Genomic DNA, 23,390 nt, shown 5'->3' with positions numbered 1-23,390 from the left:
GACTCTCCCTCTCCCTCTCCCAGCAGATGGGCCGCAACAAGAATACGCATACAGTCAGACCCCTAAGAGGATTTGCTTCAGGCCCCTTTTGAGCCCAAACGGGGCCTTTTGTGAGGCTCTCGGCGGCCGTGGGATGCCGCCGGAGCCGCGGGCTTTTCACTCTCCCATCTTCCACTCCGAGAAGAAAAGAACGCTCCCATAAAGGCCGTGTTTGTTCAGCTTGTTTAAGGGGAGCTGTATGGCTGGGCTGAGGGACCAGGCTTGACAGGATCGCCCCCTTTTGAGAAAGGAGATGGAGAGGGCCCTCCCGGGAGAGAGGGGGAGAGAGAGAGAGTCTGTGGCTGAGCCGAGCAGCTTAGCTAGCTTGTGGGAAATAAGAAAAGGGTTTCAGTTGCCATTACAATGCTCACTGATCCCTGAATCCCAGCTACTGTCCCGGCATGCTAACCTCGCAGTGTGGGCTGGGGGCTCGAGGTCTCCTGGGAGAGGGGAGAAGGGGCCGCAGTAAGCAGAGGTTGCCAAGTGTGTAAGGCCAGGTAAACATTGACACTTCGGCTTACTTCTGAGTAAACACACACACTCGTGAGCTCTGGCCCTTAAGGGGTGATGTGCTGGGAGCCCAGTGCAATGGTAGACGAGAAGTTCAATTCAGTTGGAGTTGCAAAAAATTCCCCAACCTCCCACACTCCACCGAAACGCAGCCATCCTTCTGTGTTCGCAATTATCTGAATTTTGCAATTCAGGTCTCAGGCCAAAGGAACACATACAGAAATGTGCAAGGGTGAAGAAGGTTGCACATGCTCATGAAAATGGCGTGCAAAAAATGAATTCTATGGGACGGGTGGGGTGATTTTTCAGGAAAAGGTATTAGAAGAAATGGCGTACAAATGTACATGTTGAGAGAAGTTTGCACAAAACCGCTGGTGTATCTTCGGATGGACTTTTTAAGAACAGAATGTACAAACTGATGTGGAAATGTGGAGACATGAACTTTTAATTGGAAAAACAAGAGACTGAGAGAGACCAAAAATTGCCTCTCTCTAGCCCAGAATTGAAGGGAAGCACACTTGGGCCTTGCTCTTACCAATACTGGAACTCATCCATTGAAGATGGATGCTGGGAGATTCGAGACAGATAAAAGAAAGTGGTTTTCCACACAGTGGAATACTCTCCCACAGGAGACAATGATGACCACCAACTTGGTTGACTTCAAAAGTGGATTTGACAAATTCAAGGAAGATTAGGCTATTAGCAGCTACTTACAATGATAGTGGCACTGTGGTCTAAACCACAGAGCCTAGGACTTGCTGATCAGAAGGGTGGCAGTTCGAATCCCCATAACGGAGTGAGCTCCCGTTGCTCGGTCCCTGCTCCTGCCAACCTAGCACATTCAAAAGCATGTCAAAGTGCAAGTAGATAAATAGGTACCGCTCCGGCGGGAAGGTAAACGGCATTTCTGTGCACTGCTCTGGTTTGCCAGAAGCGGCTTAGTCATGCTGGCCACATGACCCAGAAGCTGTACGCCGGCTCCCTCGGCCAATAAAGCAAGATGAGCGCTGCAACCCCAGAGTCAGTCACGACTGGACCTAATGGTCAGGGGTCCCTTTACTTTTACCTTTACAATGATAGCCATGTTCTCCCTCTGCTATTAAAGGCAGGATGCATCTGAATACTGAATCCCAGTTTGGGTGAACATGTTACACTCAGGTGCTGCTTCTATTCAACCACTGTGAGAACAGGATGCTGGACTCGATGGTTCTCCTTTACATGATCTTGTAGGCAGGCTTTCATTATGTTCTTACGGGTGTGCCACATATTGTGGGGGCCCAGGTAAGCTCCGCCTCACATAATTGATCATATGACACAGTGTGCACGCACCATTTCAATGTGTGTGCCCATCAACTTTATTTGGGTGGGACTCAGCCCCTCAAATATTTTATTGTCAGGGCCTTAGCCCCCATGGCCCCTAGGAGTTGGCTCCTATGTGTTCTCATCAATGAGGAGAGCAACAGTCAGTGGGATGATACATTACATACCTCCTAGGGAGAAAATCATGGGAAGGAGGAGATCATCCATCGGCTAAAGCAGGGGTAGCCCTCTACATTTCGCTGAACTTCGACTCCTATTATTCCAGAGCATTGGCCACAATGGACAGGGCTGTTGATAGTTGGAGCTCAAAATTAAGGTTACCAGATTTTTTTTCAATGAATCTGGGGACACTTCAATGGCTTTTGTATGGGGACTGATTGGTAAGTCCGGGGACTGTCCCCAGGAAACAGGGACGTCTGGTAACCTTACTCAAAATCCCAAGGAAGCAGAAAAGACTATTTATGCATGTGACTACGGCTGCACGGATGTTATTGGCCCAGAGATGGAAAAAAGATAAAGTCCCCACCAGACAAGAATGGCAGATCAAATTGATGGATTATGCTGAAATGGCTAAAATGACCGGAAGAATCAGAAATCAGGGAGACCAATATTTTAATAAGGAATGGGGGGAAATTATAACCTATCTTAAAAACCATTGTAAACAGTTAAAATCATTAGTAGGATTGGAATATCACTTGTAGCTTAATGGTGAATTTGGACACAATGGAGATGGAAAAGATTTGGATGATCATGAAAGATGCAGGAGGAAATGATTAACAATAGGACTCACAAAGGGGAGGAGGGAAGTCCAGGAGATTCCTTGGAATCTTGTTTTTATGTTGTATGTTCGATATGTGACTGTAAACTTTTTTTTTTTAAAAAAAATGATATTTATTGAGAATTTAAAATTACAGAGGAAAAAAAGGACAAGGAAAAAAGATAGACAAAAAAAGGAATTAAACAATACAAGTCAATAAAAAGAAAAAAGAGAACAAAACACACAATACATCAAAACCAAAAACAAAAGCAAACAAAAATTTTAAAAACAAATCCAATATTCCCAAATCTTTATCTTTCGTTAACTTGTTTCATCGACCTCCTCTCACCTCCCTTTTTTGTATTCTAGTTATTAATTATCTCAGCAAATCCTTTCCATCTTTCACTATATTCTGTCCTTAAATTACCTTAATTTATTTTAACCTCATCTTACCATAAAAAGCCCTAAAGCTTAAAACGTAAAACTTATTTATACATAATTCCTTAAAGCATTTCTACTAAAGCCAAATAGTTTCATTCCAACATTTTTTCTAACACTCATTAATTTTACAATAATTCTCTAAATGAATTTTTAAACTTTCTTCCAATCTTCATCCATCGTCTCTTCTTCCTGGTCTCGGGTTTTGTCAGTCCTTTCTATCCCTTCCATCTAGTCCATCAACCTGGTGACCTTCTATCCAACGCTCTTAAGTCTTTTCCATGTCCCTTCTGCAGGTCTTCTTCGTGTTTATACCTGCACTTTACTTTGTCTTCTGCTGATCTTATTCTTAATTTCCTTCCTTTCTCACTGAGGGGTAGATCTCGGGGAGACTCCAACTTGACAGTATCTTTATCCCTTCTCGACAGGTCAGCCCATTCTCCATAGTCAGCACTAAAATCCAAAAGGTATTTGAAGGCATGTTTCAAAGTCCCTCCAAGGTTAAGGGCCCCCACAACTCCAAACTCCCCTTGGCCCAAAACAGATCCCAAAAGTCAAAACATCCCTGCATAGGGGGAATCTATCCAACTTCCCATCTCCAAACCAAACAGTACTCCATCTCTCCAAATCTGACTTTCTCCAGGTTCAGTCGTCAGAAACAACAACTTATGTTCCTGCAAGGCCGCGGCTCTCTCCATTTCTATTACTTGAGGTTCAGCAACAACCTCCTCCTTTGTCTTCTGCACAACTTGCCCTGTCAAGGCAGATTCCTGGGTTGGTTCCTGAGTGGTTTCTATATAGGTATTCACTGTTTGTCCAAAATTGCTAACTGCAACAGTCATCAAATCCATCTTCTCATGTAGCTGTTCCAGAAAAGCGCTTGTCTTGCAAAAAGCAAGCACTAAAGCTTCTTCTGGGCACATTCTTGTTCAAGGTCAATGTCTGGTTCTCACGATCTTTAATCTCTACAGCTGTAAAATTCCCCAGATCGACTCCAGCAACAGTTTCACAAGCTCCCACTAGAAGAAACAATTTCTGTTTGTATCCGTCTTTTTAAAAGCGGATCCAGCAACAAAATTCCTTTCGTTTTTCATATATTTTGTTCCTTTTAAATGCAAAAGGAAACATTGGAGTCAATATGTTTCTCTTTTTTAACTATCTGTCAAAAAACGTTTTATTCACAGTCAATGAACTTCCCCAAAGCGTCTGTCTCTGACACCCCATTCCCAGGTTCAAGACGGTGGAAATTTATCTTTCTTTACTCTCTCTCCTGCAGGTTTAAACAGTCTAGATTCCCCCCCTCTTCTCCTGCTTCCAAGGGGGGTTTGGTAGTTTTAGCTGATGGAAATTTAGTCTTTTACAAACGACTTTCCAGACTTTAGCTTGCAATGTCTTTGCTTCAATCTATTTACAAAAGCGGAAGGCGGACATCCTGTTTAGACCTTCCCACTTCGGTACCAAATTAAGATGTTTCATAGTCCAATTTTCCGTTCTACTCACGGGTAGTTGTTTAAAGTCCAGTTGTCCACAGGAAAAAGTCAGCACTCTCCGGCAACAGCAATGCGGCTTCACTCCGTGAAAAGAGCGGTCGATTCGAAGCACCGCACGCTCACCCCACGTCGCTCCGGATCCCCGAAACCGGGTTTCCCCGCGAGTAGGGGAGGCACAAAAGGTGCCAGCCGAATCCCACGTCCACAGGCTTCTCCCGCCTGTGGTTTTTGGTGGGTCTCCGCCTCGCCGTGGCGGTCCAGACCCTAATTCCCATGAAGCGGATTCCTCCCGATCAGAGGAAATCCGCCATTGACGGAGGCGCTAACCTGGAAGTCCGATATGTGACTGTAAACTTTTAATCTGAAAAACCAAATAAATGAATTTTTATATATTATAAAAACGATAGTTGGAGCTCAACAACATCTAGAAGGCACCAGACTGGTGGCCTTGGGCTACAAGAGGAACAGTTGCAACATAGGAGCAAAGGAAACTACATTATACTGAGTCAGACAATCTAGCTCAGTATTATCAACGCTAACCAGCAGAAACTCTGCAGGATTTCAGGCAGGGCACATTTTCAGTCCTAACTGGAGATGCCAGGGATTGAACCTGGAACCCTTTCCATGCAAAGCAGATGCTCTACCATTCCTCCACTGGCGTTTCTGCAGGGAGTTTGCTTCCTCCTTCCTTCCTGCTCCAAGTATCAGATACCTGGAACTTCAGAGGTGAAGGGGACGACGCTCAGGTCCCCAATCAGTCAGAAGGACAATGTGGGTGTGAACAATCAACAGCATCTTAGTGCAGATTTCTCCTGACATGCATACAGTATTGTTGTATGCAGTTTTGCCTAATGAGCACTTCTTTGCAAAGCACTTCCGCGCACCCCCCACAGAATGCAATTTTCACAAATATATGCATTTTTATGCAAACTTCTCCCTAGTACACGCAACACTTGGCTGGAGAAAGGCACTGAAAAATGCAGAGAAGTGTGAATTTCAAAGGATGGCTGTGTTTCGTTTTGCGTATTGTTTTGAAAAGCGTGAATTAGCTGCCAGGTTTGCCTTCGAGTGTGAATCAAGTTCCTGCCCCATCCCTAGTGACCAGGAAGAGGAAGTGGTAGCTCTGCTACAGATTCAGGAAGTTCCTTCATTAACAATATGTAGGTGCCAGATAGAAACTTTTATATTTACTTAGGTTTTTAAGCAATGCTTCTGAGGCTTATTATTCAGGGATCAGGCAATTCATCTTCTTCTTGACTGTTTCCTCCTGTTAGTTGTTTTGAAATTGAATAATTGATATTCAGGGCTTTTAAAAACAAACAAACAAACAAACAAACAAACAAACAACACTTTGTTTTAGTGTTGTGGTTATACGTCACTCTAGGTCAGTGGAGCTTATAAATTGCTTCCATAAATGGAAATGAATGTCTTTGTCTAGAAAAAAAAGCCTCCACCAGCATTTCTGGGGGCCTTCTATTAAAACAGAATCATAACATTGGAAGGTACATCAAAAATAATCTAACCTGACCCCCTTTAAATACAGGAAATCTGCTGCTACAGTATCTCCGATAAAGCTTCTAATTCTATTCACATTGTACACAGGTACAAGCTACCTCTAAACATGTGCAAGTGATTGTGCGAATGTGTGCACACTTACTTGTTTGCATGGCTCAGCTCCTTTGTAAGCATGTACACCAGAAGTTCTCAACCTGTGGGTCCCCAGATGTTGTTGGACTACAACTCCCATCATCCCTGAACTCTGGCCTTGCTAGCTAGGGGTGATGGGAGTTGTAGTTCAACATCATCTGGGTGAGAGTGGTCAGTCAGCTGATAACTTGGAGGGGGCTGGCTTCCAAATTTGGTTTGCAAGCAGTTTCTTTTTTTTTTTTAATAATTTTTATTAATTTTCCAAACATGTATTAAAATCAAACAATAAAACAAAACAAAACATACAAACAAATAAACATGTATAATTTCATAAACTTATTTTCCTTCACCTTAGTTCCCGGACTTCCCCATACCTCCCTTTTTCTGCATCCTTATTTTTACCTTTTCTCAGCAACCCTCCATTTAATTAATTAACTCATCTTCATTATAATTTCCTTAAACTTATGATTTACAGCTGCAATTCTCTGTTTCTTCGGTTTGCAAGCAGTTTCAAGACAAGCAACTTGCGAACAGGCTTCAAAGCAATGGCAGCCACGCCTCCACCTGCCTCACACCTGATGTCAGTGAGGCAGGTGGGTGGGGTTCAGTGAAAGTAGCCGAGCAGGCCAGATTAAGACCCCTGCTGGGCTGAATTACTTTTGTGGGCTGGGGGGGGGGTCCTGCTTTTGGTCTTCCTACAAGGCATTGGGTAGGCTGCTGTGAATCTATCGATTCGGATCCTACCCTCTGAAGCAGTAGAAAACAAGCTTGCTCCATCTTGCATCTCTAAGAACCTGTCACAGTCCAGTCTATGTGCGATCAAAGTCCCGGCTGAGGACATCAGGACTGGAGGCAAGATGGCAGGTTGGGAGCAGGAACAAGAGACCAGAAGCCAGGGGTCCAAGGGTCAGGAAGCAGGGAGTCATGAAGTCAAGGGTCTGAGGATCGAGAAGCAAGGAGTCAAGAAGCCAAGGTCCGAGGATCAGGAAGCATGAAGCCAAATGCAGCAAGGCAGGAAACGAGTTGCTGTGGCAAAGAGCCAAAGGGAAATGTTGACCTTATATCCCTTCTAGGCTCTTGCCACCATGTGCAGTGAGTAACCAAGCGGCCTCACCTGTGTGGCAGCACCTTTCCTCTCCAGGACAAACTTAGGAAGGCCCAGTCCTGTGAAGCCCTACTGGTCACAGGGCCTGGCTCCTGCACTCACTCCTGACAGAAGCCTCATAGTTTAAGGGTGCTGGGAAGAGTGACTGGTTGTTAAATGGAACTGGGAAATGTAGCCATGTCCCCCAACAACTCTCAGCACCCTACATGGGATTGCCTTGATTGTTTAAAGTGGTACAATGCTGCTTCATAGTGCAGATGGAGTCTCAGCAGCTGTGGTCTGGTCAACGCAGCACCAAGGCTCAGATTTCAACAGCGTCACAAGCTTCGAACCTCACTCCCCACCTGTTCTCACTCTCACTGTTGGCAAACCCATCCCCGTCACTGCAGCCAGTCCGGCCGAGGGGAGGGCACATTTGGGGGGCCACACGGATCCTGCCCCATCCAGCCCCTCCTGCAAGGACAAAGGAGGCCATTTGTACAGAGAGGGAAATCCAGCGTGGTGATGTGAAGGCCTCAAAGGAAACAGAGCGGAAGGAGTTGGGGCTGACAGCAAGGCATGCTGGGTAGGGATGCCTGGAGCTGAACGCAGGCCAGGCACGCTGCTCTCTGGCCGTCCCCATGGTAACCTCGGCCTAGGGAGAGCAGCCACCCTTTATCCTGCCTTGGCAGCCATGGCAGATTCTAGGTCACAGATGGCCTCTGCTGGAGCAATGGGCCTCAGAGCCTCCCAGTTGGCGGTCAAAGCTCTGGCCAGTTAGTGATGCAACTGGGCAGCGTCAGGCGGTTTGTGTGTCTCTTGAAGGGCAACCTGATGCTGAAGTTCTCCTGGTGGTCCTTCCCTTGTTCCTCCACACACAGAGAAGCAAAGGTTCGGTGGCCTGGCAGGGCAGGCCTATCCATGCAACCGATGGCGTAGTCGTGAAGGATGTCTGGCATTCCTCCCCTCCCCTTCTCCAAATACCCCCACTGGAAGCTGTTTTTGGCCAGGACCGGCTTTCCTTTTCGAAGATGTTGCTTTCAATTTGGCAGGATTGACCTCGGGGCAGGAGGTGACAGGCAGCAGCACGTCAGCGGCGGTGGCCGGCGAGGGCTGGCGAACCGCCTCAGGGACAGGACAAATATTTTATGAGTAATTTAATATCTGGAACACACAGGCGTGCTCATTCCCAGAGAGACAACGCTCCTTAAGACCCACAAAGCCTGCTTTTCATAAGGAAGCGGCTTGGCGGGTGAGTGTGTGTGTGTGCGTGTGTGTGTGTGCAAGGGAGTGTGTCGTCCCTGGATTAACCCCTCCACATCCGTCTTCGCAATCGGCATGCACAGGAAAATGGGAGATGATAGTGGCTGTGGCCCCTCTCTCTGCAACCTCCCACCCTGTTGTCTCGTCCTGGAACCAAGGGATGAGACTGGGCCGAAATACACCCCCCTGAACCCCATTGCAAGAGAGCCTCTTTCATTCAGCCCTTTTGAAAGGAAGGCTCCCCCAGGAACAAACAGCCTTACATCCCAAGAAGTGAAATTTGGAAAGACACTCCCAGTGAGGGGTTGATAAACCTGTCAATTTCTGTTTCTCTGCTTCTGTCCCCCCCCCCCCCATCTCAACTTACATTTTCCACATTTCTGCAACACTTCGTATTTTTTTCTTTAAAAATCTTTATGAATCTTAGTGGGTAGTTTCAATAAACAGATTTTAGCACAATTTTAGCACTTCCACTAATATACAGTGGTACCTCGGGTTAAGAACTTAATTCGTTCTGGAGGTCCGTTCTTAACCTGAAATTGTTCTTAACCTGAAACACCACTTTAGCTAATGGGGCCTCCCGCTGCCGCCGCGCCGCCGGAGCACGGTTTCTGTTCTCATCCTGAAGCAAAGTTCTTAACCCAAGGTACTATTTCTGGGTTAGTGGAGTCTGTAACCTGAAGCGTCTGTAACCCGAGGTACCACTGTATGCATTTTTGCATGTTATTCTTATTAATGAATGCCTTCCTATGCACACTTCCACATACACACACCCCATGCTTTGGTCGATGAACTAAATTACAAAATTCGGAGAGCTTTGGATTTCGAAGGAGAGGTGAGTTTCGGTTTGCATGCTGCATCAGGAAGTGGAAAGCAGGCAGGGCTGCATGGAAATGTGAACCAAACCCAATTCCTCTCTCTCTCCCCCCCCTTCCCTGCTGGTCCAGAGTGGAGCAGCTCTTTAGCCCTGGTGGCCAGAAGAACAATGATGTGAGAAAAGGGATTCATTGCAGGCAGTAGCGCAGAAAGAGGAAGGGAGATGAAGCGAGACCTAAGCCAGGAAAATGCCACCCCCAGCAACACCCCAAGGGTGACAATGGTCCCATCTGCACCATACATTTAAAGCTGTATTGGATCACTTTTAACAGTCATGGATGCTTACCCCAAAGCATCCTGGGAACTGTAGTTTGTTAAAGGTTCTGAGAGTTGTTAGGGCATTTCTGTTCCCCTCTGAGAGCTACCATTCCCAGAGTGGTTTATCAATCCCTCTTCCCAGGGAACTCTGGGAATTGTGGCTCTGTGATGGGATTTCTAGGCCAAGTTGAATGAGGAGAACCATGCTGAACTTCTCAATGAAGGCTGATATACCCTGTACATTTTTACTAGGAAGGAAGTTCTACTGAATTCAATGGGGCTTGCATTTTAAAAACCATGCACACTGCTTTGAGCTCCTTGGAGAAAAAAGTTGGCATAGCAATGCAATAAACAAATAAATAGATAATATGACATCAGGTATGGGGCCGGTGGGTGTGGTTTGAGAGAAATGGCCTAGTAAGCCAAATTGAAAAACCTGGGTGTGTGTGTGTGGAGGTTTGTCCAACAAACCAGACATTGCCCACCCCCGAACTATAAGGAAAGGGAGAATAGGAAAATGTGAAGCTGCATTATATGGAGTGACACCTTTGATTCATCTAGTTCAGTACTGTCTACACTGACTGGCAGCAGTTCTCTGGGCTTTTAGGCACAGTTCTCTCTCTACCTGGAGATGCTGGGGATCGAAGTTCAAACCTTCTGCATGCAAAGTAGATGTTCTACCACTGAGGTACAGTTCTTCCCTGAAGGGGAGTGTGTTTGGGTCAGGAGCTTTGGAGACGGGGTTTGTGTGTTGGGCTGGCGGTGGTAATTGCTCTGGTGCCCATCAATACCAAAGCCAGAGGTGATCTTAGTTACTTGTCTAAGCTTTACCTTGGTTCTGAGGTCAATTTTAACGAACCTTCTGAAAGTTGGTTTCCAAGCCCCGCTTGATTGAACTTTGTGGACGTCCTTATCCAGAATAATATCGCATTTAGACCCTTCAGAGAAAGGAACTGCAAAAATGTGCTTCCCACGAAATTCACTGACTGAAAATGAGGCAGTGAATCTAGATTGGGGGGGGGGGGTCAGGGTTTTGGGGGGAGGGGGGAGGAGTGGGTTTTGTGACAGCTCTAAAAGAAATAAAGGCTTCCCCCACACCAGCCATAGTACTGTTTATGTCAGGATCTAGAGTATATAAATTCCTTTTCTTGGAAACTATCTTCCTGGCCAAAGCTTGCTGGATAGCAAGTGGGGTCAGCTATCCCTAGGTATCTGCTGCCACCTCGTGGTGACTAAAAAAGCAATGTCTCTCATCCTTCCTGATGCAATCGACAATAACTCTCCAAACCAAAGCACAAGTGATTGTTTATTTGTTTACAAAGTTACCACAGAGATCTCTTGTGATGGAGGTTTTTTTTTGGGGGGGAGGGGGTTTGAAAAAGGTTGAGTGGTTATTGAAAGAACCTATCAATGATCACCCATCAAGGCTGCACCATTTCAGAGAGGCAAGGGCATTGCAGTTCCCATACCTTGTGCTCCATCCCTGGCCGGCAGTTTCTGAAGACCAGACCTGCAGCAGAGGGTGGAGTCTGGTGGAGAGAGCAAGCAGGAAAGCAGGTTCCCGGGTTCCTCTAGCTAAATGGGGAAGAGTAAGAACCCGGAGAAGATGCTGTCTGCCCCTTCCGTGCCCCCGATGAGCGAGTTCTTCTCTGTAGGCTCTAACCAGACCGACTCGCCCCTTTGCACGCGGAGAACCACACCACCCGTTGTGACCTGGAAGGCATTGTAGACGTAGTCACAGAAGGCTACGACCCTCTCGCCCCGGCTGCCTTGCCCTTTCTTGATCTGGACACACAGGTTGCCCCGGGAGGTTACGTGGTAGGTGAAGTAGTAAATCCCGGTGATGTTGGAGACAAAACGCCCATAGCGGCTCTCGTAGTGGCCATTGACGTTGGTGTGGACGCGGTCGAAGCGGATGGGCTGTGCACGCCGTGGCAGCATGGAGATTCCCCGGGAGGCCGAGAAGGCAGATTTGAGTGAGGTCTTGTAGTCACCAGATTCTCCTTTGGCTCCTTGTGGGCCAGGAGATCCTGGGGGGCCTTTGAACCCTGCTGGTCCTCTGGGCCCGACTTTGCCAGGGTAACCAGGCTCTCCTGGTTCCCCTGGTTCCCCAGAATCCCTGTTTGCTTCAACTCCCCCAGGAGGACCTATGAGAAGTAGGAAAGAAGAAGGCAGAGGTGTTAAGTAGAATCGCTTAATGCACGTTGAAATGGAAAACAAATCTATAATGTGCCTCTATAGCACTGTGAAGCTTGGCTGGAAATTTACATTGAAGCTGAAGAAGAGCCTGACAGGTTAATCATTAATGGAGTTGTAACATGGAACTGTATTTTTGTGGTTAAAGTCACAGGAAAGAGAATTACAGGTCTATGCGTATGCTAATCTGTAGGCATCAGTCTCGGGTGGAGTGCTCTGTTTGTTCCAAGCTAGTGAAGAGAATGGACATGTGAATCTCTGTCTCCCACAAACAGCCTGAGGCTAATGGAGGCTGCAATGGAGAAGAGATGGAGCTTTGATTTTAAGCTCAAAATTCAAGATATTTGTAATCTACGGCATTATGCCCTTTGCTGGGATCAGTATAATAAATTATGAATGTAACTTTTATCATTTTAAATTGTTTGGAAAAGAAAAGCTTTTGAACCATATTTTTGGACTGGATTTTTTTTTTTATTTCAACACAAGAAATGTGTTTTCATTCATCCAACGGCTTCCAGGTGCACAATATTCACCATCCCAATAAGAGGTGTGGTGTGTGTGGAGAAACCTGTGTTATAAACTTGGTCAGGCCTGGCCCAGCATTTGAATCCCCACTCAGCCACGAAGCTCACTGGGTGACCTTGGGCCTGTTACTGGGCACCCTCAGCCTGACCGGTCTCATGGGTTTTTTTTGTGAGGATAAGATGGGAAAGGAGAAAATTGTACACACTGCCTTGGCCTCCTTGCGGGAAAGGTGGGGTATCAATGTCATAAATAAGGGAACTGTTTGTATGTGGAACTCCCAACCCCACTAATTGATAAATTAGAGCTGAGCCGAGAGCTCTCAAAAAGTAATTTTAGCCAGTGGGTAAACCCACTGTGGGACGCGGGTGGCGCTGTGGGTAAAAGCCTCAGCGCCTAGGGCTTGCCGATCGAAAGGTCGGCGGTTCGAATCCCCGTGGCGGGGTGCGCTCCCGTTGCTCGGTCCCAGCGCCTGCCAACCTAGCAGTTCGAAAGCACCTCCGGGTGCAAGTAGATAAATAGGGACCGCTTACTAGCGGGAAGGTAAACGGCGTTTCCGTGTGCGGCTCTGGCTCGCCAGAGCAGCGATGTCACGCTGGCCACGTGACCCGGAAGTGTCTCCGGACAGCGCTGGCCCCTGGCCTCTTGAGTGAGATGGGCGCACAACCCTAGAGTCTGTCAAGACTGGCCCGTACGGGCAGGGGTACCTTTTAAACCCACTGAAATTAATGTGTATGGCTCACATAGGTTTCTTAATTGCAATGGGGTCTGCTCTGTCTCTGAGAAGGACTTGGTTGGATATAACTCTCTCTTTCTATCTCCAGCTGCTCATGTGATGTTGAGAGAATGTGGCTCATGTCCTGGGAAATCACCATCAGCATGCCCTTCACAACAGAGGGTTATTGGTAAGGACCCCTCCTCAAAACTCCCTCCCTCCCTCGCTGCTTCCCTGCCTCTCCATCACGCAATAGATTGGCTCCCTGATAGGTTGGGACAGATTTCCGGCTCAGATGCTCACGTTGCACTGTGGACGAGAACCATAGTGAGAAAGAAAACATGCCCTCCACCAAATGAATGCCCCCTTACCTCGTTCACCCTTACTCCCTGGCACTCCATCGCTGCCATCAGGACCTGGCGCGCCTGGCATGCCTGGAGTTCCTGGGATGAGCTGGGGCCCCCGGCAAGTGTCAGCACCAACCAGCCAGGCTGCATTCAGGCACATCAGCAGTGCCCATGCCAACCTCTTGGGACTCAGCATGCTGGAAAGGCAAAGGGAGAAAGCAGGAGCACCCAGCTGGGAGACCAGCAACGCACAAAGGCAAGAATAACTAGAGGCACAAATAGAGGATGGGGGACACCTGCCTTGATGGTGATGAAAAGGAATCTTAGGGGTCTTGGGGTTAGCCTGGAAAAGAGGAGACTGAGAGGAGATAGTCACCTTCAAATATCTATCTCTCACACGGAAGATGGAGCAAGCTTGTTTTCTGTGGCTCCAGGGGGTAGGAGCTGAACCAATGGTTTTGAACGACAAGGAAGGAGATTCCAACTTAACATCAAGAAGAATACCCTCACATACCGCCCAACATTTCTCAGATTAAAACAGGGACGTTATAAGAAAAAGTGGGACATTCTGGGATCAAATCAGAAATGGGGACAGCTTCTGTAAATCCGGGGCTGTTCTTGGAAAATAGGGATGCTTGGAGGGTCTACAGATGTGCTTCCTCCAACTAGCTCAGTACTGGGAAAGGCTGCAGCTTGGTGGCAGAGCATCTGCCTTGCATGCAGAAGGTCCCAGGTTCAATCCTTGGCATTTTTGGGAAGGGCTGGGAATGACATGTGCCTGAAACCCTAGAGAGTGGCTTCCAGTTGGTGTGAACACTAATGGGTTTGATGGACTAATGCTCTCTGACTCAGTCTAAGGCAGCTTCCTGTGTTCCTATTATTTAGGAGCCGGCATGGTCTGTAGAGGAAATCTCTTCCCAGGCACATCAATTCCCTGGTGTCAACCCAGCTTTGCAAAATAAGCCTCTTCAGAGTCTCATCCTCTTTCCTTGACCACAGCAGTGACATCCCAAGGGTTATTGACGCTGCTGGATGAAATGAAGCATGGATCTGCACACAAGCTATCTGTCCTCTGCTGAACTAGCTTTCTCCTTTCTAAACTGGTGCTACCCTTTTGGACCATCTCAATCCATCACCAAGAGAACCCTTCTGGTTGCCAATTTCTAAATTCAGAGTGCTGACATTTCCATTTTAGAAAGCCATGCCTTATAAAAACCCCTTTCCTGTATGAATAACACAGCGAGACAGATTCTAGCATGGTGCTGCTCTGTGTGCATTAGTGTTGTAGTCATCGGTGGTAGAGAATCTGCTTTGTATGCAGAAGGTCCAGGGTTCAATCTCCTGCATTGCTGGGTCATGCTGGGAGAGACTCCTGGTCTGAAATCCTGGAGAGACACTGCCAATCAGTGTAGGCAATACTGAGCTAGATGGACTAGTGGTCTGACTTGGGGTGAGGCAGCTTCCTATCTACCAGTGCCCTCTTTGGATCTCCCTCTGGAGATGTTCTGGCCAGCAGCCATCCATTCCTCACCCTTCCAAAGGCTGGTCTGGAATGCAAGGGGAAATAATTCAATGAATGCCTTTCTCTTACCTTGCAGCGTCTCAAAGAATCTCTGGACAGCAAGACTCGCCACACTCCAGGCCCACACTGAGGACGCTCACACAGCAGAGACAGGAAGAAACACCCCCCCCCCAATGAGTTATGTGGTGTCTGCCTTCCTCCTATCTCCCAGGGTTTGCAACAAAAGGGAAATTGGAGTTTGCTTCCCTTTTTTCCATTTGGCTACCCCCCTTCTTCCTCCTTCCACAAACACACCAGTACTTTCACATCCACACAGCACGGGGAAGTGCGGTGCTATTTCTGGGGGCCTTTTGTGCAAGCTGTGCAAGAAATATAGGGAACCTTCCCTTGCCTGGTCAGGCGTTTTCCGAGCAAAGGCATTTTCCCAATGGCTTGCGGTTTGGCAGAAACCCACAAGGGCACAGCTGGTGCTTCTGGGCTTGAGGATGCTCTGTGCTGGTCTCCTGGGTGTCAGCACTCTTTTGAGCCATGAGAACGTAAGGAGAGTCATGCTGGATTTGGCCAAAGCCCCAACTTGTACACTAACCTGCTCAGAGTGGCCAACCAGATGCCTCAATGGGAAGACACCAAATAGGATCTGAGTGTAACAGCAACTCTCCCCACCAGGGATTCCCAACAACGGGTACTCAGAGGCCTACTGCTTCTGACAGTGGAGAGGTAACATAGTCACTTTGTTGTTGTTTAGTCGTTTAGTCGTGTCCGACTCTTTGTGACCCCATGGACCAGAGCACGCCAGGCACTCCTGTCTTCCACTGCCTCCCACAGTTTGGTCAAACTCATGCTGGTAGCTTCAAGAACACTATCCAACTATCTTGTCCTCTGTCGTCCCCTTCTCCTTGTGCCCTCCATCTTTCCCAACATCAGGGTCTTTTCCAGGGAGTCTTCTCTTCTTTCTCTTCTCTTCTCTTCTCTTCTCTTCTCTTCTCTTCTCTTCTCTTCTCTTCTCTTCATGAGATGGCCAAAGTATTGGAGCCTCAGCTCCAATACTTTATATACCTCTTAACTGAGTTTTTATCCACTAATCCAAGTTAGAAACCATCACTGCCTCTTGTGGGAGACCACACCCTCCCTGTGTGAACATTATTTTGTCTTACCTGAATCAACCAACATTTGGCTTCACTGGGTGTTCTCAAGTCCCAAGGTAGAATTATTGAATTGTAGAATGGGAAGGGGACCCAGGATCATCTAACCCAATACAGGAACCACAGCTGAATAATCCCTGACAGGTGACCATCCAACTTCTGCTTAAAAACCTCCAACGGTTTGGGTCGTACCCTCTGGAGCAGCAGAAAACATGCTTGCTCCACCTTCCATGTTGGAACCCATCAGATACCAGGAGAAATTCACTCTAAAATGCTGTTGAATTCTTATGAGGACTTTTTTTAAAGAAAAGAAAAGAAAAAAGGATTGAAAGGTGATGTGTAAATGTGGAGAACAGGATTTATTGGGGAAGAGAGGAACAAAACCAAAATAGACTCACCTCTCCCTGCTTCTAAGTAGACGTGTATAGGGTTGTACCATAAACATAGTATTGTTAGGTTGCCAAATGTATTGTAAAGGCCTGGGAAATTGCTTTTGTATTTTGTTTGTTTATTGAAAACCACCCTAAAGCTATTTATTTAGTTTCTGGGCCCAATTCAAAGTGCTGGCTTTGACCTATAAATACCTCAAGGACTACCTCTTTCCATATGAACCTACCCGGACCCTGAGATCACTTTCTGAGGCCCTTGTTTGTGTGCTTCCTCCTCGAGAGGTCTGGAGGGTGGCAACACGAGAACGGGGCCTTCTTTGCAGTGGCTCCCCACCTGTGGAATGCTCTCCCCAGGGAAGTTTTCCTGGAACCTTCATTATACACCTTGTTCCTTTTTAACCAGGCCTTTGGTTGATCTGATTTACATCCTATGCCCTTTTAAAATGTGTTTTTGTGTGTGTGTGTGGAGTGGAGCTATTGGGTTGTTGTTTTTATTTTTATTATGTATTTTGTGGTTTTATATCTTGATTTTATTCTACGAACCACCCTGAAATCCCCGGGTATAGAGCAATAAATAAAATAAAATAAAGCTATGTGTATATTGTTGTTCTGTTATGACCTAGATGGGCTTCTGCAGAAGTCACAGCTAAAGGATCCCAAACAGATGGTAACCCAACCTCTGTTTAAAAAAACAGAAGGAGAGTCTACCACCTTCCACTGTCAAACAGCTCTTGCCATCTGAAAGTTCTTCCTAATGTTTAGCATGAATCCGACCTAAGCTTGATGGACTAAGGGTCTGATTCTGTATAAAGCAACTTCCTCTCTTCCTATGTGCTAACTGTTCTGATGACGAAAAATGAGGCGGTATGGTTTGAAGGGGTAAAATCCTAGAATCCTTGTATTGTAGAGTTGGAACCATCTAGTTCAAGGACCACCAAGTCCAACTGCCTGCAATGAAGGAATCACAGCTAAAGAACCCCTGACAGATAGCCATCCAATGTCTGTTTAAAAACCTCCAGAGAAGGAGAGCCCACCATCCACCATTATTCTAATGACAAATAGCTTTGTCAGAAAGTTCTCCTTAATGTTTAGTTGGAATCTCCTTTCTTGTAACTTGAATCCATTGGTCCGGGTCCTACCCTCCGGAGCAGCAGAAAACAAGCTGGCTCCACCTTCCATGGGACATTCCTTCAGATATTTGAAGATCTCCATTGTGCCACATCTCAATCTTCTCTTCTCCATTCTAAATATACCCAACTCCCAAACCTACACAGCTCAGTAGCCCCTTTCCCTCTTAGCTAGTGGATGGGATCACAGTGGGCTTTGCTTCAGCTCTGAAGTTCTAGTGCAATTGGCACTTAGAGCAAAGTTCTCCTTCTGGACAGGGTGGTGGTGGAAGGAAGATCCCTGCAGCTGCTCCTTCTCTGGTTGATAGATGGGGCCAGACTGGTCTTCTCCTTGCCATGGTGCTCTTACTAAGAGGCAGGAGATGCAACCTTATAGTGACTCTTGCACCTTTAGCTGTTGGCAGAGTCCAAAGCATGCTTCCCTCTCCTTTGGAATGCCAGGACACTTAGCAGCACAAACTAGATCAGAGCTGCATCACACTTGCAGCAGGTTCAAACCAGTGACAGTCAACCGGTGGCCCTCCAGCTGCTTTCAGGTCCAAACTCCCATCAGCCCCAGCCGGCATGGCTCAGTGCTCAGGGATGATGGGAGTCACAGTCCAAAAGCATCTGCAGGCTGTCAGGTTGGGGAAGGCTGGTTCAAACCTTTTCTCTTAACAACATTTTTTTGGAGAGGTGTTTCAACCCACCTCTCCAAATTCTAGTGTGGTGTCAGGTTTAGAGTGTCAGACTAGGAGCTGGGAGGACAGAGTTCAAATCCCCCGCTTGGCCATGAAGCTCATGGAGAGAAATTGGGCCAGTTGCTACCTCTCAGCTTAACCTACCTCACAGGGTTGTTGTGGGGATTAACTTAGGAGTGTGGGAGAGCTTTGTGCACTACCCTGAGCTCCTTGGAGAAAACGGTGGGATGCAAATGCAATAAATAAACAAACCAATATTTGACCTAGGGGGCACTAGAAAGGTACTTTTCCAGTAGTACAATCCTATCAATTTAGAAGCAAGTCCCATTGTGTTCAGTGTTAACTCCCTCTGGAAACTCCCAAACTGAAAAGGCAAAGCTGTGATTTGGTTGTGGCTGATTTCTCATTTTTATTTTCATTTCTTTTTTGTTTCAGTGGCATGCTTTGAGTCTTTGGGGAAAGCAGCCAGAAGGTAATAGAGACCCGTTTTGAATTAATAAGCCTTTGTTTCCAAAGCAGACACAAACCTTTTAGATCCATTTTGAATCCTGCTGACTGTTTTAGAGTGTTTTAAAAATTCACACATTCATAAATATGAAGCCAAAAAAAGAATTGTTTTATTGAGCATGTTTTTCTTTCTTTCACAACAGCTAAGACATGGTGGAACAAGGATGAAGAATAAGAATGATAAAAGTCACTGCACCTCAAAGCTTGGGGGAAGACTCATAGCATTGCAGAGTTGGAAAATATCCCACCTAGTCCCTCTACAATGTGTTGTAGCTTCTGATGGGGAAGCTATCAGATAAACATTCTGGAGAGAAGCGGAGGACCTGGAAAGGGTTAAGCACTCAAATGATTTGGGTGAGGGGAAAGCTGCTGGCCCAGAAAGGGTTAAGCACATTGCCTCCCCATGCTGAATTTAAGACTGGAAAAATGAGACAGCTAGAAACTAAAAAAAAAATGTCCATCCCAAGCTTGAAGGCATGGAAGGAAAACTATGCTCATCTGCTCCACCAAGAATCTAGTCTGGAAAAAGCAGGAAGCCTGAGAAGACACTATCCGATCCCCCAATGCCCACCATGCCATTGTAGTCATTGACTGCCAGCCACACCTGGTGTCCCTGTCGCATCTGAAGCAGGATGCCACCCGAGCTGACTTGCTTGTCGTTGGACATGTGGTCACAGAAGCTGGCCACCTTGTCCCGGTTCAGGTACATGTTGACGCAGAGGTTGGCCGTCTGGGATGTGTGGTAGGTGAAGTAGTAGAGGCCAGGGATACGACATGTGAACTTGCCGTTGTTGAGGTCGTAGTCCTGGTTAATGTTGGTGATGGCCCTGTTGAAGACGACGGGGGCGTTCTTGGCAGGGTACTGGGCCGTCTGACGCATCACCGTGAAGGCTGACTGGTGGTTCCGCTTGTAGCCGCCCGGCTCCCCTGGTTCACCCCTGTCCCCCTTGGGGCCGGGCTCCCCTGGAGGTCCAGCAGCGCCTCGAGGCCCATTCTTCCCCACATGACCAGGAGCTCCAGGTTCTCCTTCTTCTCCCTTGGGACCTCGACTTCCAGGAATGGCTGGTGGGCCTGCAGAGGACCAAGGGAGTGAAGGTCATGATTGGAGAAAGGAAAGAAAGGGTGAATCAGGAGGATAGGGATGAAGGACACAACTATCCCTTCCACCACACTGCTTCCTGTCTGTGCCAAATCTGGGGCTGCCATACACACTCAGCTTCTTATGGAGCAAAATGTGCTTTCAAAGCTCCCTAGCTGGAGAACTACCCAGGGATGTTGCAACTAGTGAGGATAAAAGGAGGACGCATGGGCTGTTTGATCTGATCATGGGCTGCCTATTCCTCGTGGAGGGCTATTGTTATTTTTAATTGCATTCATATCCCACCTTTTTCTCCAAGGGCCCTGTTCCTCATTTAATCCCCACAACAACCCTGTGAGGTAGGTTAGGCTGAGAGGCTCAAAATCACACCCAGTGAGCTTCTTGGCCAAGTGAGGATTTGAACCCTGGTCTCCTGGTTCTAATCCAACACTCTAACCACTACACCACACTGGCTCTCACTGGCTCACTGGGCGTACTGTTACAGAAGTTGGTACTCCAAGGAGCTTGCCATGTCACCCTCTTATGGGCAATATCCTCTCCCTCTCCCATCTTGACTTGAAGTTAAGGTGATGGAATGTTGTTTTAAATAGCTATTTCTCCTCTCTATGGCAGTCTCATGGAATAGGGTGGGGAACTAGATCCAGCCTGACAACGTTATGAAGTCTAGTGACAACTTCTGGTTGTCACACTTGCAAGAGGAGAAAAAAGAGCCTTGCTGTCAGTGCCAATCAGCTGATTGCATGCTGACAGTGAGCCCTGCTTTGTCCTTTTGCAGTTGTGACTTGGAGTCAAATCATCCCTGCAAATGGATGCTTCTTCCCCTCTACAGACTGGCAAGGCTGCCTGCAAAGGAAAATAAGTTTCTTTGCAGGTGCAATTTGAATCAGAACTCTGCACGACTTGTTGTCAGCACCAATCAGCTGATCAACTCTGTCAGCAAGCAATGCTTGCCAAGGAACAACCAGGAGTACACATTAAGCACCTGATTGTTTCTTCTCAGCCGAGTCTTTGCCTTCCAAACACCTGCCAATATATATGACTCAGGGTGTGGAGCCAGTGAAAGTGTTCTAGAGAAAAGGACCTTGTGGTCCAAATCAAGACCCCTGACTTACCTTAATTAGGCCCATAGGCCATGGGAGGAGGAGGAAGAGGAGGAGGATGGGGAGGAGAAGGAAGAAGATGCTTACCTGGCTCTCCCTTAGATCCTTTCAGCCCATCTCTGCCATCCTTTCCCGGAGGGCCAGGCACACCAGGAAGTCCTGGTGCTCCATAGCAGAAGTGTGGAGGATCAGCTCCTGTAGACGATTCCATCAGTATCAAGAAAAGGAGGAGGCACCCCCAGCTGAAGAACCTCCCCACATCCATCTTTGTTCTGCAGAGGCAAGCAAAGGAGCAGCAGAAAGCAAGGGTTAGGGTCAGAGATGCCTCACTAGGCTGGATAAGAAGGAAAGAAGGGGTCCCTTGGCAGTGCAACACTGTCCCTGTTATCTCCAGCAGACCTCACCCAGGGGATAGTGAACATCAGGTTTAGGCAGGAGGAAGGTGGGGGAATGTGGCCATTCAAACAGTTCTATCTGGCCCTTAATACTCTGCCCAGGGCATGCATCCCTCTCAGGCCACATCCTTCCCTGGCTGTTGGCTCTACCTGGCTGAATGTATCATTGAAGTGTGATAATGCCTCTTGCTTTCCTGGATGGAGGATGGTATGTGTGTGTGACTACACCCACCACTGGTGTGCAGCCCCCAGAAACATGTCATTGAGAGAATGTGACCCAGAAACTGAAAAAGTCTCTCCACTCCTGCCTTACCCAGCCACTCAGCAAAAGATGCAAGCAGCTTGTTCATCATACCAATTAATTATCTATTGTGCCTTGTATTTTCAACAGAAACAATTACAGGGGGGAAAAATGGGTCAAAGCAGGCTAGTGGAAGGAGCTTCACTCTCTCTCTCCCCCTCCTTTTCCTCCTCTCACGGAATCCAAAATAAAGTTGCCAAATGACTGGAAAAAGCCAGCCTGGACTGCTCTTGTGTTTTCAGCATCAGCCTGATCTTTAGAAAAGTGCTGGACAGTGATGTTTATTTCCATCATGCTACAGAAGAGTTTTGCCTGTTTGCTCCTGTATATCAAACTGCTTTCGGAGACAGAGCTACTTTATCCAACTCAGAAGCTGGCACCTCTGCACCCCAAAAGATGGAAGGAGGCAGGCAGGCTGGCTGGCTAGCTAGCTGGCTAGCTGTGTTTTTATTTTATCTTACTGCTTCAGGAGGGTTAACCTTGGAGCGCAGAAGCAGAAGGGGAGGCATGTTTAACCCTTTCCAGGCCTGCTGCTTCTCCCCCTCAAGTCTTTTCAGCTGCTCTCCAAGATCTTCATTCAAGAACTTCCCCATCTCCTGCTGTTAGGGCTGGGTGGATCTGACCATTTTTGTTTCTCCCAGTCTCTCATTTTCCCAATTCTAAATCCAGTTCTCTTACTCTGTCTGGACCTCCCTAGCCCTTCCAGAGCCCAATGCTTTCCTCTGGGACTCCCCCAGCCCTCCAAGGACATCCCAGGGGGGTCAATGCTGTTGGTGGAGAAGCCCTGAGATGACCATTCTTACCTCATTGGGTTCCAGCTGGACTCTTGCAGCCTGAAGGCAACTTGGAGGTGTCAGAGAGCTGCAGGCCAACTCGGTGTGGAGTAGAGCACTCTGTTTGCAACATCACCACCCGCAACAGGGAAGTTGGTGGCCTGGGAGAATTAGGAAGTAGACCACCCCCTTTCCTGGTTTCATGGCATTCATCTGCAAACTCTCTGGTCAACAATTCTTTTAAAAAAACAAAACCCAAAACACAGATCCAGCAATTTTTCTTACTAAGAGTCCTATTTTCCTTTAGAGAGGAACATAAGAATCTTCATTATGCCCACTTGATCCTTTTGTCCAGTTAGCCCAGAGTTGTCTACACTGACAGTCAATGCCTTCCCAGAGTTTCAGATGGCTCCCCAGCCCTGCATAATGCAGGGTCATTCTGTTTGCAAAGTGCATGCTTTACCACAACCCTTTCATTAAGATATGGGAGAGAACCTCAGGTCTAGGAACCCAAGGTAGCCTTCCAGGTCTCTCTACTTGATCCTCAGAATTCTTCCCAGGCAACAAGCCCTCTCCCCATGCTTCAGCCCTCACTTGCCCTGCTTTGTACCCTAATTGTTTTCCCTGCTTGCAATGTGGTCAGGGTGTGCTTGAGAGTGTCCTTTGGTTCATCCTATAAATGATAATGCCTCTTGTTTGCATGAGTGCCGGGGTGTGAGAGTGTGTGAACAAATTAGCCTAAAGTGCAAAGTAACGTGTGTGTGTGTGTGTGTGTGTGTGCATTTGTTCTGCTCACATTTGCCTTTGGCCCTGCCCACCAATGGCATGTGGCCTCCAGAAGGTTGCCCAGAAAGGAACCCGCCCGTGGGCTTAAAAGGGTTCCCCACTGGTGC

At 47.3% G+C, this 23,390-nt stretch overlaps 2 protein-coding genes across 2 annotated transcripts; both read right to left on the bottom strand.

Annotated features, from left to right (window-relative positions):
- Positions 1-10,970: 10,970 nt before the first annotated feature.
- On the bottom strand, positions 10,971-15,214 carry C1QB (complement C1q B chain). The gene is made up of 3 exons (XM_028740992.2): positions 15,054-15,214; positions 13,487-13,659; positions 10,971-11,829 (listed from the first exon to the last, which is right to left on the bottom strand). The coding sequence occupies exons 2-3, from the start codon at positions 13,656-13,658 to the stop codon at positions 11,258-11,260; spliced, it is 744 nt and encodes a 247-aa protein (XP_028596825.2). The 5' UTR covers position 13,659; positions 15,054-15,214; the 3' UTR covers positions 10,971-11,257.
- Positions 15,215-18,917: 3,703 nt separating this feature from the next.
- On the bottom strand, positions 18,918-22,686 carry C1QC (complement C1q C chain). Its single transcript, XM_077931292.1, has 3 exons — positions 22,528-22,686; positions 21,116-21,300; positions 18,918-19,900 (listed from the first exon to the last, which is right to left on the bottom strand). The coding sequence occupies exons 1-3, from the start codon at positions 22,530-22,532 to the stop codon at positions 19,344-19,346; spliced, it is 747 nt and encodes a 248-aa protein (XP_077787418.1). The 5' UTR covers positions 22,533-22,686; the 3' UTR covers positions 18,918-19,343.
- Between the last annotated feature and the right edge of the window lie 704 nt (positions 22,687-23,390).

Source organism: Podarcis muralis, chromosome 7 (genome assembly GCF_964188315.1).
Source record: "Podarcis muralis chromosome 7, rPodMur119.hap1.1, whole genome shotgun sequence".
NCBI classification, from domain to species: Eukaryota; Metazoa; Chordata; class Lepidosauria; order Squamata; family Lacertidae; genus Podarcis; species Podarcis muralis.
Note: the sequence above shows the minus strand (reverse complement) of the source record. Positions and strands in the feature narration are given on the sequence as shown.

Excerpts from the sequence above, each read along its gene's own strand:
- C1QC (XM_077931292.1), bottom strand. Across the intron at positions 19,901-21,115 it reads AGGATCTAAGGGAGAGCCAG|GCCCACCAGCCATTCCTGGA; the intron begins GTAAGCATCTTC and ends GGTCCTCTGCAG.
- C1QB (XM_028740992.2), bottom strand. The coding sequence starts at position 13,658 with ATGCTGAGTCCCAAGAGGTTGGCATGGGCACTGCTGATGTGCCTGAAT. Across the intron at positions 11,830-13,486 it reads AGGGAGTAAGGGTGAACGAG|GTCCTCCTGGGGGAGTTGAA; the intron begins GTAAGGGGGCAT and ends TACTTCTCATAG.